This window comes from Pinus tabuliformis, chromosome 3_1, assembly GCF_031772625.1.
Source record: "Pinus tabuliformis cultivar Carrire ecotype Pingquan chromosome 3_1, CPIR1, whole genome shotgun sequence".
NCBI lineage: Eukaryota > Viridiplantae > Streptophyta > Pinopsida > Pinales > Pinaceae > Pinus > Pinus tabuliformis.
The window spans coordinates 927,098,658-927,117,690 of record NC_142301.1 but is presented as its reverse complement, the minus strand read 5'-3'; the positions used below and the strand labels follow the sequence as shown (position 1 = coordinate 927,117,690).

General features: G+C 36.4%; 1 protein-coding gene across 1 annotated transcript in view; it reads left to right on the top strand.

Annotated features, from left to right (window-relative positions):
• LOC149190781 (uncharacterized) overlaps positions 1 to 19,033 on the top strand; it is a 229,592-nt gene that overhangs the window by 195,833 nt on the left and 14,726 nt on the right. The window contains exon 6 of the mRNA XM_089410591.1: positions 4,241 to 4,333. Within this exon, the coding sequence (XP_089266717.1) occupies positions 4,241 to 4,333 (93 nt within the window). The remainder of the gene's footprint in view (positions 1 to 4,240; positions 4,334 to 19,033) is intronic.

Below are 19,033 nucleotides of genomic sequence, written 5' to 3'. Positions count from 1 at the left end.
GTGATTATAAAGTTGCTCAGACTTTAGCTATAGAGCTTGAAAAAGATAAGAAGGCATCTGGGAAGACTCAAATCCCAGGTTTTGATAGGGCTTCGACCAAATTGAAAGAACCTAAATAAAAAGAGGTTAAAGAATCAGATGACGACCCTATACAAAAATTACTGCAAAAACTTGAAAGCATGGAGCTTAACCAAGTGAAATTAATCTCTAACCATGCCAAGGAAATAAGTACTTTGCAGTGTAGGTTGATCCAGATGGAAAGAGCTCAAACACATAATTTTCAGCCTAGGATTAACAATAATAAACAAAGCAATAATACTTGGCAGACAAGAAGCCAATAGAGTGAGCAGAGGCCTCCCAATCCGCGTGAATCTACTAATCGAGTGAATGAGGCTCTGCCTTATTGCAGGACATGCAATGCTTTTCATGAAGAGGCTAGTTGCCATGTTGTCAAAAGAATCATAGATAGTAGAATGGCAAGAACAAATAATCAAGTCAATGTTGTTGGTAAAGAATATAATTTGTCTCAGGAAAATTGGGCAAAAGTTAAAGAGCATAGTCAAGAAATTAGATCTTTTACATCTTCCTATAGTATCAATAACTTTGATCATGAGAAGAATATGCAACTAAATCAAGTGTAGGTAATCAAGAATATGGAAGACAACCAGACTCATCTCATTAAGAACCTGGAACATAACCAAGCTAGATTAATAGAAGATGACGCCAGGTAAATGATTTCTATGCAAAATAAGTTGTTGGCCATAGAAGAAAAACATATTAAGGAAATGAAGATCATGGAAATTAATCACTTTGATCGCATAGCCACCCTAGTAGAAAAGTGTGTTCAGAAGATGGAGGCTATGAGGATCGATATGCAGAATTATCATGAGAAAGAGATAAACTATATGCAAAATTGCTTCATGGGCATGAAAGAGAAGAATTATAAAATTATAAAGGACATGGAAGTTAGTCAAATATCTCTTCAGAACAGATTAAAGATAATGGAAGTAAATCATTCTAATCAGATGTCCATTATTCATAATCATATGGTTGCAATGGAAGCAAAGCACATAGGAAATGAAAACTATGGAGGCCAATCATATCACTTTGCAAGACAGATTCGTGAAAATTGAGATCAATCGAGCGACATTAATAGTAAGGCATGCCAAAGAAATGAGTTAAATACATAAAAGGTTGGAAGAAAGGAAATCACAGGTACAAAAGTTTCACTCTGATCCAGATGATAGATGTTAGAAAATCAAGGAGATTTCAATAGATCATAACTATCCCGATCCATTAAAGTAGGTCCCGTTTTGTTGTGAATATCCTGAGAAAGAGGCTGACCCCATTAACGAAGATTTAGCTAGCGTGACATGATCAGAGAAGAAATTGAAAAGAATCAAGTTATAACTCATAACACTTGTGAAACTGATCCATCATTTATCATAGAACAAATGCAGAATGAAGAGTGGCATGTCACAAATATCATAAATACTTCGTCTAAAAGTTCTCAAGTAGAATGTTCCACATCATCAGCGATACACCTTCAAATAAAGAAAACCCTGAAGCAAAAAAGAAAAAGAATAAAGAAAGTGGTTTGATGCATTTGATGGCCCGAGCAACTTGATTTTTGGATAAGACAAAGTCCTACCGTATGCAGTATTGGACATGGCACATCCGAAAAACAACCCACAGATTTGCCTGAAAGTAGACAAATGCTCAGTATGCACTATATTGAACACATCTGATGCCACAAGGCATCCTTTGTATTGTATCTCTAACCTTACACCCTGTTATTTCAGCATTTTCACTTTGTAGTTAGATTAAATTTATATTTTCATGTTAGTAGAATAGTTAATAAATGAAGAGCTTCTATTTTCATGTGCTTAATGTTATATGATGAATTTTGGATGGACACTACTTATATAATCTTGTGTGTTGCTTGGATGCAGATTCTGGATTCTCACATTCCTCTGATGAAGCAATGTGTCCCCAAGTAGAGCCAGATGTTGACCACTTTGTGTCAACGACCCCATAGCAGTACACCTCTTTTGTCGCAAAAATGATCCATTGTGTTCGGGTGCCTGTGCCATTCATACTTCATCATCAACCGACAATTTTAGGAATATGTCAATCCATTTTGCATATGTAAAATGTAAATAATATCAGTATGATCACGTCTGTATGTAACAACCTAGGTAAACCTATGGTTTTGGTGACGATTTCCATTCTAGGAGATTTTTTGTCTTACTAATTCATCTGTGTCTCTAAATACAAATGATCGGCAAAGTTTTTCCCTCCACTCTTACACCAAAGATGGAATGGATTTTGTCGCTAAGATCTTAGGTGAGTTTTAGTGTTTTAGATCGAGTCTATGCAAAAGTGATTTGGGAATAATCCTAGTTAATTGGCTAGATTATTTTATTATAGGTCACTTGGTCTACTGGATTATATTTTGTGTCCCATAAATGGGTTTTTTATTTTTTTTTAGGTTCTATAATGAACGGGTTTTCCCTCTTCATGAATTAAAATGTAAAATCTTGATATAAAAAATATTTAGTGCATGGTCTTTCATAATTAGACACCATGGCTAAGTATTAGAGGGTTGGAAAAATAATTAATCCCTTCATAAGTCAATTAATTAAATTTTACTGGCTAAGTAAAATTAAAAATCCTAAGCTGGAAATTTAATTAATTTTATGTTATAGGTAAATTTAATTTTTTCAAAGGCAAAATTCGTGGGTCTTAAAAAAATAATTTTTTAGACGTCCCGGGCGAAGGGAATTTTGAAAATTTTAAGAAATCTTGGACCTTGGTAGTTAAGTCAAAGTCAATTTTTTGAGGTAATTAACTCAAAATTATTATTTTTGAGTTAATTAAAAGTGAATTAAATGAAAAATTTGAAATTTATCAAAAAAAATAATTTCGACGAACGAGATTTAAAGATAATCAATTAACTTTCAACGGTCGAGATTACTTTGACAAGGATCAAACAAACTAGCCATTGGAGAATTTATCTATAAATTAGCGGTCTGTGGCGTTGTATTACTAATATCATTATTAGTTTGTGGTTATCATAAATTTTGGCATATTAGTGATCTTTCTTTAAGAGCATATATCTTGTAGTCATCTTGGTTGTCTTGTGTATCTTATTGGCTCTTGAGATATTTGGCACACTTTCTTGTATAAGATTGTATCTTTGTTTCATTAAGTACTCTTGTCCTAAATTTAATCAATACTAAGTACTTGAGTCTTAAACGATCTTACCTCAAGACTGCTCACTCATCCCTTTGCTAATTTCATATTGCATCTCTTTTCATCATAATAACATTTTCCTTAGTCGTAGTTGTCCATCTTGTACTTGGTCCTAAATTTCTTAGCAAGATAGTTGACTCCACAAGGCACTTGTATCAATTGTCTAAATCAAATCATTTAATTCTTGCTAGATCTAAAGAAGTATTTGGTTGCTCAACTATGTCTCCTAGACCGGTTGGTTCCCAACTGGTCCTTCTTCATTTCATTTCTGTAGGGTCTACCCCCCTTAGTCTGTTGTAGGGAGACAACTTAAATGGAGAGATTGGGGATCAAGGTGATAGCTCCCGATCTAAGTTGTTGTCGCGGTGCCTAGACATTCTGTGCCACAACATACCCCATATGAATAATCTAAATGGGTGCCTTTTCATTAAAATCACGTCTTTTTGTAAACGTGACCTTTCATTATTTTATTGTTATTATTATTTTATTATGATTATCTTTATATATGTAACAATTAACTTCAAATCTACTTAAATACATTAGAACTGTACTTTGTTAGATATTTTTATAGATTCTGTTTTCCTTATCATGTTTACACTATCCATCAATTCCTTATGTTGCTTTTTATTTTTTGGCTGCAAATATGGAACCAAGGAATGATCGACACAGAATGGATGTACACCTATGCTTTGGTATATAATTATAACTATTATGGTTTCCAATTTCTATGTAAACACATTCATAGGATCAAGATGCTTGACATGTGTTTCAATTAATCAGAATTAGGGTGAACATTCCTCAAATGTTTTCTTTGATATTTGTACATACTACATAACTGTCCATTTGTACACTAGACTTGCACATTCAACATGCTAATGTAATATTAAGAGCAATATGATAGTGTTTTCATTGTCACATCTTAAATGCTTTTTTTCGTATCATGTATAAAAGTTTTTTTTTTTACAGTTTCTATTTATTTTTACAGCCCATCACTTTTGCTCTCGTGTATGTTGGAACTACTATCAAGGACCTCTCTTATGTCACCCATGGATGGAAGGACATTTCCTTGGCTCATTGGGTAAGTAAATATCTCTTAAGGCTCATAAACGAACAGGGTACTTTTTATATAAGAGTTTTGTAGGATATTAGAAAAAGCAAAAAGACTACTATTTTTTTGTAAGATCCTTTCTCTTTATGTAGTTAATGTGCTGATCATAGAAATATGTAAATATGTCAATTTCCTTGAACAATGTTCATGTTCTTTTGGGTATGATGGATTGTCTTTGTTTATGCAATCTACCAAGATTACAAGGCTGAGAACTAGTGAGCTGTCATGTATTATACTTTAAAAGCATTCTTTATCCCTGATCATTCTCTGCTAATTTCCTCCAAAACTGATCATGGGGTATGTGGCTGATTGTTGTCCACCGTGTTCAATAGTCTTATACAACCAGAATACTGTGCGACATATGGTTTATGGGTTCTTTAACTTATTTTTCCTTTTTTCAGTCTACCTCAAAGTTGACGTGCTTTTGTTCTTTTTTGGGCACTTGATCATGCCATTCACAATATTAATCTTTTAGATCTAACTGCACATCTATTACATTTTCATATTGTGTTTGCATCTTTTTCCAATAATATCCATCTTCATTTTCTCTTATCCATAGTTCTTTATGATTTATTAAAGCTTTAAATTCTACTATGAAGTTAGGATCCACAGAGAGGGTTTCTAGCCAATATCCAGAATTTGAGAAGTTACCATAACCTCCAAAATATTTTGTACCATGACCTTTATTTTTCATATAATTGTAAAGCAGGTCTAGATGAGCTAAATTTTGACATGAAACTTGTTTTATTTCTCTTCTAAATTGTGTTTGCATCGCTTCAATGTTGATTTGGGGTAGCATCGGATGTGCTCTAGCCACGAAATTTGGTGGAGAGGTTAAAGCACATGAGATCTCCAATACCCATAAATGGTTTGGGCAGATTTTAAATAGTTTGGGAGATATTAAAATAATCAATATTTTTAATAGAGTCCCTAAGTCTAAACTTAGGGAAAATAAAATATTAATGTGAATTAATTTAAAACTGTGTTAGAAGGGTCCAAAAGTCATGGATCAAGCCATAATTAATCTTAGCCGTTGATTAGGGACTTAATCTCGTTCGTTGATGTGTCAATGAGAAAAGTATAAGAGGAGGCCTGGGGGTCACTTGGAGGACACACTGAGGGAGACCAGTGAGTTCAATTTCTGGAGCTTGGTTAGCTGAAAAATTCAAACTAGTGGTCTAGTGAGCAGTGAGGAGGCAACAAGTACAGAACAGAGAGAAGGGATCAGCCACTAGAGACCAGCGCTGAGGCAGGAGAAGCAGATGCGAGGAATTTCAGGTAGACGCAGAGGTAGTAGGACACTGTGTAGTCACTAGAGGACTTGCGTGGGTGACGTAGAGAGGCCCAGGGCTGACGCAGAGTGTCCGGGAGCCATGCAGAGGTCAACCAAGCTAACGCTGTGACTAGGAGAAGTGCTGGAGAATTTTTCTTTCTGTGGGTAAGCCAGTTTGGCACCTTGTTGTATTGAAGAATTGCTGAATAATAAAATCCTCCCTTGTTGCACCGGTTTTCCCACATTGGGTTTTTCCGGGGACTATTGTCCAAAATATCTGTGTCAATGTGTTGATTATGGTACATGTGTTTGTTTCTGTATTATGGTGTGATATCTGCAACATAATTGATTTTAATGCTTATTGAAGGAATTTCATAAATAACTTATTGAAGAATAAGTAGGAAAAGTAAATCAGATGTTGCAGTGATAGAACTTTCACATTCAACTAGAGGTTGGAGCAGAGATATGTAGCTTCTGCAAGTTAGGTAACTTCTTTTTCCAACAAAAATGGTAGTTGCAGAAAGATGAATTTCACAGGCTGTAAGTTTTTGGATATTTCTGGAGCATATAGTATATAATAAATGAAATTGAAGTCACACAAATTTTCTATCAAATGGTGCTAGTATGGCTTCAATCTGAGCTCTTTGTTAAACATGATGGCTTTGGTAATTAAAATGTCTGAATACCCCTAAGCAGGGTGTCCAAACCTCTGTTGTAACACCACTCGTATTGGGGTTTATTTATACCAGATAGACATGCTAGTACCATAGATATTGATAGTTTGAAACGATGGCAGAAAGGAGGCTAAAACAACATAAATTAAAATAGATATTCCTGTCATGCACATATTTTCTTTGGAATTTTTGAGGAATGGTTTTTAATGCAAATTTAGAAAATTCCATCTCAAATTTGAGGTTTCTTGAATCTATCTCCTGTGAAAATATTTTCTAACATGCACATATTTCCTTTGGAATTTTTGAGGAATGGTTTTTAATGCAAATTTAGAAAATTTCGTCTCAACTTTGAGGTTTCCTGAATCTATTTCCTGTGAAATTTCAGCTTTATGGCTAAATCTAAAATATAAGTTATAGTGTTACATATTTATGTTATGTCCAAACAAGTAACTGTTGTGGGGTAGCTCAATTTACGGTGGCCGTGAAAATGAAGTGTTATGTGTGAGGAGGTTCGCGGTTCAAATCCCTGCAATTCACCTGTGCCTATGGAAGGGGAATACATAGGCACCTAGAGGTTATAGTGGTAGTAGTTGGAATTGACCTGTGTAAACACACACACACACAGAAGGAAACATAGGAAAATAAACACCAAACAAATTTACTTCAAGGCAATGATGTTTCATTCCTTAAGGCACACTTCTCAAGCATATAATAGATTTGAAAAACACTTATAACATATTGGAACAACAGTTGCCCTTTTAGTTTTTATATCTTTGCTAAGTTGTTTAACAAGAGCTGCTATGACAAATCAATATGCATAATCAGTCCTAGAAATTGCTCAACCATACTAGTGATCTGAAAATGGGGCACTTAGGCTTCTTGTCTAACTTACAAGAACCTCTCCCACTTCCAAAGTTTAATTAGTCCCAAGTCTTATTGATTAACCAATGCGGAAATGATAATATGCTTGCAATTATAGGTGTATGCTTATATGTATTGTGGGCTGTTTATGTGCTGTAAAATCTATTGTCTGTGTTGTAAGTTGATGTGCTTAACATGATATATAAATGCATATAACATTAAACAATGCAGCAATAAACAACCACATAGAAACAACAATTTAATTAGGAGTTCACCCACAACTCTTGGGCTACGTTTCCATGAGCTCTAGTCGACTTGACTAGGCCCTTTGGGATTATGGTATAAGTCTTTTTTACAAGCTCTTGGCTCAACTGTAAAGACTATGAATAATTTTATTAACTATTCCATATGAACAGAGTATGACTTAACAGAATATTACAGCCTACAGCCGTTGCAGAGATAATAAATGATTCTATAATTACCCATCAAGACACTGTGATAATAATTTCTGAATTTTATAAATTTAATTGACATAACCAATGGAAGTACTTACCTATAATCCTATGGTCGATGAGGCCTTAAACTATTCCTGCTTCGGTTACCAAAAGACTGAAACCACCCAGGCAAACTGAGTAGAACCTCGCCATTTAGCCCAGTAAACTTCTAAGTTGAAGCAGACTATTCCTCGTGCCCAGAAAGCTCATAACAAGTAAGGCCCAACTCTTCCTGATGATAAACAAACTCTGTGTATAAGTTTTTCTCCTCCTTTCCTTACCCTGCCTCCAACCGTCCCTTCCTTATATGTTTTCATTTGCCGACATCCTCCATCACCGTGTGAAAATAATGATACGTGTCTGATTTTTATAAAGAAAATGTGATTTGATTTTTATTTGAAGATCTTAATTTGAAATAAAATTTATTTATTTATTTTAATGATTTACTTTTAATTTATCTAATTATAATTTTTTATAATTAATTTTATTTAAAACAATATATATATATATATATATATATAGTGGGTCGTTACATCAACTCCTATTGTTTTACACAGAAACAGTGGGTTCCGATCCCATTTTATCTCCTGACTCTTGAAGCTCTAGCTCTTGGCTCTGGCTCTTGGCTCTTGGTTCTGGCTCTTGGCTCTGATTCTAGCTCTTCGGCTCTCGCTCTGGATCTAGCTCTTCGACTCTGGCTTCTTTGGCCCTCTATCAGTTACAGCTCTCTCTCAGCATCCCTCTGCTTGCACTTCTCTGGCTCCTTTAACTGTGTTCTCTGTGATTTTTGTAACACATCGGTTACATTCCACCTCCATCATCAAATACCGATTGTTTCATCACAAGAAGCAGTTTGCAATGGAAAGGAACTGACGGCATGGGCAACTCGGTTGTTTTTCCTTTTTCTCCTTCGCTTGGCTCTATGGCCTTTGAGGAACCCTCGGCTCTATGGCTTCCATTTGTTCCTTTGTCCCCAATCATGAGGAATCATTCCCTTTTGCCTCTGTGGCTCTCTGAGCTTCATAACGCACAGGTGTGATGGCCGTTTCCAATGGAAAGGGACCGGTGCATGGGAAAACTGGTCGTTTTGCCTTCCTGTGCAGAAATGGACCCTTAATGTAATACACAGAGAAACACACGAAAAACACATCTTTGGCCGTTTAGCTGGACTTCAAATAATATGCAGTGGCATCTATAAACCTATCGGGTCCGCCTAAAATCGCTTATCGCAAGTCGCAATGCCCATGTTTCACGGTTTCCCCTTTGTATTTTAAAATACATTAAAACAATGCAAATTCTCGCATAACGACCTTATGGCAGATTTGAAATATTATTCATTTACATTTCGGAAGCCCTTCTGGTCCGGATTCATCGCATATATATATATATATATATATATATATATATCTATATATATCTATATATATATATATATCTATATATATATATATATATATATATATATATATATATAGATATATATAGATATATATAGATATATATATATATATATATATATATATATATATATATATATATATATATATATATATATATATATATATATATATATATATATATATATATATATATATATATATATATATAGCCCCGCGTCGTTGCGTAGCTCCGATGCAACTAATCACAATCGCATATTGCATGAGCCCGGGGTCTTTCCATATGGCATTGCCGATTGCGATTCGCTGATATCGGCGATCGGCTTATCGCTCGGCCTGTTCCTTATGCAACATCGTCTGTTTTCCTTCGACCCGATATGTCGGGGATCAACGATCGGGGGTTTCCCCTTTTCCACTTAAACCCGCCTTTGACCTCCTCCGATGCGATTTTCTTCATAAAGCCTTTTAGGCTATTTTTTGAAGATTTGCCTCTTTTTCCAAAGAAACTGGGCATCTTTTGCATGCGATAACTTCTGCATCTGAAGTTCGTTTTCGCCCATTCAAGTTGCGTTGGATTCAGAATGAAGAGATCTCTGCAATGAGACTATTTTTGAGAGCATCCTGCGACTTTCATTTTCCTATGATTTACGAAGGATTTGTGCCATTTGGCACCCTTTACCTCTTATATGAAGTCTTTTAGACTTAGAGGTTTATTCAGGATCCATTTTTGGATCAACTAGCATAATTTTCATTGCAACTTGTAAAAATTGGGTTTACAATTATAAAACTATGTTGGCTGATGATTTTGAATTCTGAAAAAATTTCTTCATGTGTTTGCATTTTTCTTCCTTTGACTGTTGACAAGCTTTGGTCAACAGGCCCAAGAATAGATTTTGCAAGATAATTTGATAGAAATACTTTAAATTTTAATGTACAAACCTAAACTCTGCAAAATAGATTCGTTAGATAAGATCGGTGTCCAAACAAAAAGTGATCACCTCAAAGTTCATGAACTCGGGTTTTCCCCAAGGGCCGAATCATCTGAAAGATCTCTATACACTTGAAAAATAGATCATTCGTTTCACAGGGGTTCGATTTGTTAGTTTGTGTAGGATCAGATGGTGTTCTAGTCTCAAACTATTTGGAGAGGCTAAAACACATTTTCCAATACCCAGAAATCATTTTTGGAAATTCCACTTAGAGATGGCTCAAGTAAATTAATTGACCATCATTTAAATTTTTCCAAAGTATAACCTATGAAAACTGGTTAATTAATAGTAATTAATCGAGAAAGGTTAGAATTCTCCAGAAAATCACACATATCGACTTGGAGATGATCTCAGCCATTGATTAAGTTTTAATCTTGGCTGTTGAAGACTCAACTGGAGATTATAAGAGAAGGTCGATGGGTAGATGGAGAAACACACAGAGTGAGAGCCAATAGTGCAATATCCCTGGCAGGTCAAGGTATCTAGCTTCAGAGGACGAGCAAAGGAAGAGAGTTCAAGCTAGATGCAGAGGGGAAAGGACAGTGATTCTGGAGGAGGATTCCAGTTCTGTAGAGTCAGGAGAGGAGGCCAAGTTACTTCTCTAGGAGGCTGCATAAGGGCTATGCAAAGCCCCAAGAAAGGCAACTTGATTCCGTTAGGGGAGATGGTGATTCAACTTCCAATGGCTAGTATAATTTCTAGGAGGCCAGGAGAATCACTTGCAAATGCTGCAACGGGCTAGACGTCATTTTCAGAGGCAGTTTCTAGCTAGTGCGATTAGGCTTGCGCAGAAGTAGTGCAGAAGGGTTTGCGCAAGGGTTTGGAGAGCGAGTTTATGAGGCTCAGTTTGTTGCGGGATTGCTTGGAGAGGAGGGTAATTTCCCTCAATTGATTTTGCTAGTATTTCTCTCAAATAGAAACACCAATTTGGTGTCATTTTATTGTACTCAGAATTTTCCTACTGCATAATAATAAAAACCTCAGCTTCTGCACCTGTTTTCTCATGTTGAGTTTTTTCGGGGAAAATTGTCCAAAGATAACCGTGTCGATTTTTTTGTGTGTACTAGCATTTCTTGGTTTCCAACATTGTATTTTTCACAGCGTTTTCTTTGTTAAGAAATTGCAGTGTGATTAATTTGTTATTTTGTCGTAGCAAAATAAACTGCATAATTTATTCAATTAGAAGAATTTTCTAGTTGCTTCGTTTCAAGCAAATTTTCACATGGTATCAGAGCACAATTGACGGACAAGAGACTCAGAGTCGAAGAAGAAAATTTTTGCTGTTCATAGGGAGTAGTAGAACGAATTTTTCAAATGCTACACAGTGCCTAGCCAAACAGTACAAATTGCTGGTTAGGGTTCGATTTTCTAGTTGCAGGTCACAGGAAAGTTTGATTTGTTTGGGGAAGTGATTCTAGTCAATGTTTTAAAACTCTGACTCTGACTCCGACTCGGCCGAGGGTCGACTCCGACTCCGACCCCGACTCGGTATCGACTCGGCCGACTCGATTTCAATGACTCGGTCATTGTAAAAAATACATTAAATATTTATTTTTTATAAAAACACATAATTTTAAAGATTTTCATTCATGTTTCCAAACACACAGCATTAGAATATAGATAGAAGACAACATATTATCAAAGTAGGCTCATGAATATATCCATTATATCAAAATGTCACCCAGTGCATTGTCCAATACATACACGATGATGATGTAGAGATCAAAACAAAAACAAATAACCAAGGAGGCTATAAATGGCCTCTACAACAAAACTCTATGACCAGTACTACTGGCTACTGCTAGAGTTGCCAACATCATCTGGCTCAGTGTTACTTGGGAGCGGGAGCGAAAGTGGGGAGCAAGAGCGAAAACGGGAGTTGGAGCGACATTTTCAGAAGCTCCTGGTTTGGGAGCGAATCCTGGAGAAGTTCGACAACCAATGTCACTAACATCAAGGTACAAAGAGGGATTGGTGCTCTTGGTTAAATACGAGTTCCATACCCTAATACAAGACAAAATTCAATGGAAACATTGCAATCCTCCAATCCTGAAATCCTGAAAATCTGATAAGTCTGCTGAATTTTGAATGAAATCTAAAATTCTACTTTCTCCATATGAAATCCAATGAGGCCGGAACCACTCTCAAACATCCTGAGTCATTTCATGGTAATGTTAAAAATTTAAGTAAAAGGATGAAAATGAAGATTAACGAGAATGTCACTTTTACTTTAAGAATTTAACATTACCATGAAATTTGAGTAGCATATCAATACTAAGAGAGGTGAATGGACCCCAAATAGCACTTAACCAATTTAGAAAACACCTTGGAGTCCCCAACAATCAGCTAAATGTTAAAAAGTTCAAAAAAAATTAAAATCGCTGTTTTTTTGTGGGGACTGGCTAGATTTAATGACTTGACCGCGTAGATGTGGAAACGGCCGGGTTGACCGAGTCATGATTGACTCGGTCGAGTCATGCAATAACTCGGCCGAGTCAGTCATGACTCGGCCTCCCGAACTGGTTTTTCTGCCGAGTCATAAAATTCTTCAATGACTCGGATCAACTTGGCCGTTTCGGATTCGATTTGGCCGAATTTTAAAACTATGATTCTAGTAGGCAAAGAGAACAATAACTTGTATTTTTCGCAGAGCAGATTTGTTGTCTAGGTGCAATAGGGTTTTGCAACAATTTTCAGTAGAAGAATTAGTGTTGGGTGGAAGAGAAATTTCACACATAGAGGGAGTTTCTCTCAGAGGGTTTCTAGTTTCACAAATGCAAAATTTCTAGTTGCAGTAGACACATTTTCTCATTCTAGAAAGGAGTGCGAATGGCAAAGTCAACAACTGAGCAGGTTAAAGAGGGATATTTATGTCCTAGGTCGAGTTTTTGCAGTGATGGCTTCAGCAAGACTCCAATATCAGGACATATTAGAGGGTGCATCGAACTGTTGTATCTAGAAGGCCAGGATATCCTTCCTACTGGATGAGTATGGTCTGGAGACATACACAGAAAAAGCTATTGCAACACCTACAAATGTGGACTAGCTATCTAATTACAATAAGGAGATGGCCAAGGAAAAGCGTTTGATTCTTGATGGAGTTCGAGATCATATAGTCTCACATGTTGTGGCCAAGAATACGACCAAAGAAATGTGGGACGCTATTTCCTCACTATATCAGAATCCTTTCGAGCAACAGAAGATGTTCCTAAAGGAGAAGCTAAGGAATGTTCATATGTAGAAGGGTGAAGCCATCAACCCCTTTCCCACCAAAATTCATGATATCCTAGATGAGCTTGCAACCATAGGAAGAGCACTTCCAAATACAAAACTTGTGCATTTAGCCCACAATAGTGTCACTGAGGAATGGGAGAATTTTGTCCAATGAATTCTAGGTGAGATCGCCTGCCTGTGTGGGACCAGATGTGGGAAAATATCACACAAGAGGAGATGAGGCGAGCTCTAGTAAAGAGCTCCGTAAGCGGTAGTAGCAGTAGAGGATCGAAGGGTGTGAAGGAGGAAGAAAATGTAGCCCTTGCATCGAAAGGGAAGGCAAAAGGTCCTAGTCAGGGACAAGGCTCACAGGGAGAGAAAAAGAAGAATAAAAATCTATCAAAAATAAGTGCTTCAAGTGTGGCAATTTTGGCCACTACAGTACTCAATGTCCTCAAAGGAAGAAGGAAAAGAAGGAGAAGCGGGATCAGGCGACAGTATTCGTAGAGATAGATCAATTGTCTTCTAGATTAGAGGACCAATTTTCTTTGTATGCAGCTATACCTCCAGGCGAGAGGTGGGGAGACATTGAGTTCTAGATTCCAGAGTTGTGCAAAGCGAGGCAGGGTCCATCGAGGTAAGCATCAGTTGGTGTTTTCTCTTGGATCATTTCCCTTGCTACAAGGGTCCATAGTGTTTAGTAGTAGGAGGATCAGTGTTAGTTGATGCAGTCAGTTCCAGAGTGATAGTTGTAGATTAGTCACAGTCAAATGCTGAGGAGCGTAGAGCAGTATTGATTGCAGTGCAGGAGGCACAATGCAGAATCAACAACAACACAGATTTCCTAGTGGACAGTGTAGAGGCTAGTAGCAATTAGAGACTTGAGAGAGAATTGCAGCACAAAAACACAGTTGATTTAGTATTTTTGCATGCTTCTCAGTTGCAGTACCAACAACAATAGTAAGAGGGGATATTAGTTGGATTGTAGTGCCGATGCAAAGTTGGCAACAATGTAGGTTGTACAGTGTAGTGTCAGTAGCAACACAATGCAACATGGTTAAGCTATAATCATTGGCAGATGAATCAGAGTTAACACAGTTGTTGGTGGAAAGTGGCAGGTAGCTACAATTGTCATACATTAGCAACATTTATAGAGGATGTTATGGAGACAGTTGGAGAACACCAAGGAAAATTTTAAGGATGGAAAATTTTCTTGAAGTTTAGAAACATTGGCGAATCTCACTAATCCCTAATATGCAAACTATAAAATGTTTATTGATATATTTGTAAAATTATTCAAATTTATAATGATTTTATATATAGCCTCTATACAATGTTGGCGATTTCTAAGGTAAAATAATTTTATATTCTAAAATTTGGGCGAATCGTCTTTTATAAAATTGGAAATTGGCGAATCTTTTTTGTGGAAAAATCATGGAAAATTAGCCCACTGGGCGAACATTAGCCCCTAAAATTTTCCATGGAGAACACCTTCCTCGCTAAGAGAGAGTGTTGGTTTTTGTAGCATTAAATGGTGTTCTAGTCTCAAACTTTGTGGATAGGCTAAAATGCATGAGTTCTTCAAAATCTAGAAATCGTTTATGGAAATTCCACTTAGAGATGGCTCAGTTAAATTAATTGACCATCATTTAAATTTTTTAACTTAGGAAATTTGGTTAATTAATAGTAATTAATTGAGAAAAGTGAGAATTCTCTAGAAACTCACATGGATTGACTTGGAGATGATCTTAGCCATCGATTAAGTTTTAATCTTGGTCGTTGAAGACTCAACTGGAGATTATAAGAGAAGGTCAATGGGTAGATGGAGAGACATACAAAGCGAAAGCCAGTAGTTCAAGTTCCTTGGTAGGTCGAGCTATTCAGCTTCAGAGGTCGAGCAGATGAAGAGAGTTCGAGCCAGAAAGGATACGAAGACAATGATTCCAGTTTCAGAGAGTAAGGAGAGGAGGTCGAGTTATTTCTCTAGGAGGTTGCACAAGCGTTGTGTAGAGTTGCACAGGTGTTGTGTAGAGCCTTAAGAAAGGAAGTTTGATTCAGTTAGGAGAGTGGGTAATTCAGCTTCCAGTGGCCAGGAAAATTTCTAGGAGGCCGGGAGAATCACTTCCAGAGGCAACAATAGGCTAGACGTTATCTTCAAAGGTTGTTTCCAGCTAATGCGAGTAGGTTTATGCAGAGGCAGTGCAAAAAGGTCTACATAAGGGTTTGGAGATCCAGTTTTTGAGGCTCAGTTTTTTGCGGGATTAGTTGGAGAGGAGGGTAATTTCCCTCAATTGATTTTTCCAGTATTTCTCTCAAATAGAAACGCCAGTTTGGCGTCATTTTATTGTACTCAGAATTTCATTGCTGCATATTAATAAAAACCCTTAGTTGTTGCACCGGTTTTCCCACATTGGGTTTTTCGGGGACAATTGTCCAAAAATAATTGTGTTAATTTTATTGTGTGCTAGCATTTCTCAGTTTCCAACAATTTATTTCCTACAACATTTTTTTTTGTGAAGAAATTGCGGTGTGATTAATTCGTAATTTTTTCGTAACAAAATAAATTTCATAATTTATTCAGTCAGAAGAGTTAATTCTAGTTGCTGCATTTCAAGCGATTTTTCACACGATTCATACAAATAGGCTAGTGATCTAGAGATGCTTGCTAGATCCACCAACTTCTAATTGTTTACTCTAGCCCAACACCTAAAGCAAGTTTGTGCTGATAAATAGTCCAACCACTGGCTATGAAATAATGTTCTTCAATAATAACATAAATTAGAGCATGAAACACATTCAACAAAGACCTTGAATCATTAAGCGAGAGACAACTTGAATTGAAACCCCAAAGTCTTTATTAATGCAGAAATTCCAATAAACCTTAGCTCAGTACAATTTTTTTTTTGATCTGGTGAGATAAAAATACAATGAGGAGCTTGAGACCTTCCTTATATCAAGAAAGGAGAGGGAAAAATCCCTCAAGTGGAAATAATGACTAGTTCCATCGATCTATGGCTTGATCCTTGTCTAAAAATTTCCAACCCTTGATTAGCTAGCACAAATCTCCAAAATAATTCTACCTTCCTTGTTCTCTGTGCTGGAGGACCTCAAAGAATAGAATTATCGTTACTTTTGCAAAATAATTCTCTGTCTGGCCCCAAAAAAATTGATCTGGTAGGAAAATATTCTTCTCCGCCCCAATGAATTTCTGGACTGGGTCTTCCTGCCTTGGAAATGAGGAATTTTATCTTTGACTTGAAATTTTCCTTTAAAAGTAGCCTCAAATAATTTTTTTGATGAATTTTCAACTTGGAGGGTAATTAATTTTTGCTTCATTTTATTTTTTTTGGATAATTTCTGGCTAATTTAATTTTTATGTTTTGCTAGAAATTAAATGAAAAAGACTCAAGAAGGGATTAATTATTTTTCCACTCTCTATGTGTATCTAAAAAATATTTTGGTAATGGTGTTCTAATTATGAAGAACCATTTACCAAAAATATTCCTAGATAACGTTTTTCTCAAAATATTACAATATCAACCCTTAGAAGGGGAAATACACATAGACATAGACCACTTGAGAGTCAATCAAATTTTGTGACAAGACACATGATATAGCATGAGAAAATAGATAGACTCGATACACACTAGGACTCACCCAAGACTTCGTCAATGAGCTTCACCCTAGATTTGGGGTATATTTGGGAGAAAAACTCTGCTAGTTATCTGTGTTTACAAACACATAATTTGGGGAGGTTAAAAAACTCTCTAGGATGAAACCCTTTGAAAAGAACCATAGGCTTACCTAGGTGTTGTTACATGGCTTAATAGTCATACTAGAATCATTTACAAAATTTTTGTAGAATTTGGGATTACAATGATGAAATTTACTTAAAAATTTTGATCCACTACTTTATAATCTGCAGCTTGGACGGTTGACATGTACATGGTCAACAGGTCCTAAGAATTTTTCATAAATTTCACCTCCATTCCGATGAATTTTCATCACCTATTTGCTTGACTTTGGTAACATGTGGAACAAAAATATTTTTACTTTACAGAGAAATATATATATATATATATATATCTATATATATATATATATATATATATATATATATATATATATATATATATATATATATATATATATATATATATCTATATATAGTATTAAAAGCTGAATGATGTATTTTTACAAGAAGGGAAGGGCCCCGACTTAAATAGGCCCTTGGGCGGCTTTTCGAGAAGGGGCATGATATTTTGATCATGCCCCAATCACATAATTACCCTAATTACATATTTTTTTAGTTTTTTACATAGCAACATACTTCCAAAGTGGATGGTATTCTTGCTTCTTGGTTGCTTGAGAATCTCTATGAGCACTAAAAATACCACTTTTAGAAGCCATGGATTGTTAAAATTGGCAACTAGGGAAAAACTTCATGTGGGTCATCTTATTCATGGCTCATTATATTTTTATTAGATTCCTCTCGTCGAGAGGTGTAGGATTGATATAAAGATCATCCGATTCCAATAAGTATTCATGGAGATATGAATTTATTTTGATTATGGAATTATTATCGAGCCGACCTACAACTCATGTAGGCTCAGAAGCCCAACAATCGCATCTATTCAAACACAAACATTGTGTATAAATATTAGAGGACTTTTCCTCATTTGGACTCACTCATCTCATCACATGTCTCTCTCTCTCTCTACTGCACAGAAAAGAGTCTCTTTTCTACTACGCAGAAAAGAGTCTCTCTCTCACACATGTGAAGTCGGAAGCTGTTGAACCTGAAGCTGCAACTACAAATCCAAAGTTTGACTAGTGTTGACCATCAGATCTCCTCCTTAGAACTACGCTGTAGGTCCATCTGGATCTCTTCTAAAAGTTGCAACTTTTGGTGGTGGAATCAAGTCAATCCGACGAACGGTTTGCAAGATATCGACTTCCCTAGTTTGATAATGAAGCCGCTAATGTTGACTGGACTAGAAGATCTCCTCATCTGAACTGCGTTGTAGGTTCATCTGAACCTCCTCCGGACGCTGCAACTTTTGGTGGTGGAATCAAGCCGATCCGACGGTCGGTTTGTGAGATATCATCTGCCCTAGTTTGATAATGAGGCCGCTAATGCTGATGCTACTGATCTAGGGTTTGCTACTGCTGATATGAATAAGATTTATTGTACTATTTCTCTCTGCTGAATTATTGAAGATAAAAGAAGATTTGAACAAAGGGTTTCCCCACACATTGTGGGGTTTGTCCCTGGCTAGCCGCCACATCTTGTGTCTCTTGTCTTGGCTTGTTTTCTATCGATTGTTTAATGTTCTATCTACACTTTACTTTATGTACATGTGATTGCTAATCTATGGAATATAATAAGAAAAAGAAGTAAACTGTTATAAGCATAGAACATACCATAACTTAACATGGGATCAGAGATGTGGTGAAGACAAAGCCCGAGCAAGAGCAAGAGCAATCACCAAAGTGAAGATTGACAAGGCTATCCTAAAAGAACTATGGGGCCCTCAACACTCTTTCCTGTCGAAGACAAGCTCTGTGAGAAAGCTGACTATCACGGATGGAAGATGTCTATCGATCTAACCCTAGAAGATCAAGGAGTGCTAGACCATGTAAGAGGCAATATTGTTGAGCCTCCATCAAATGCATCCACTGCTACCTAGAACAAATGGAAAAATGGAGAAGTCAAAACAAAGAAGATCATCCGGGACTCTATTGACAAGAACTTGGTGGCCTACATCT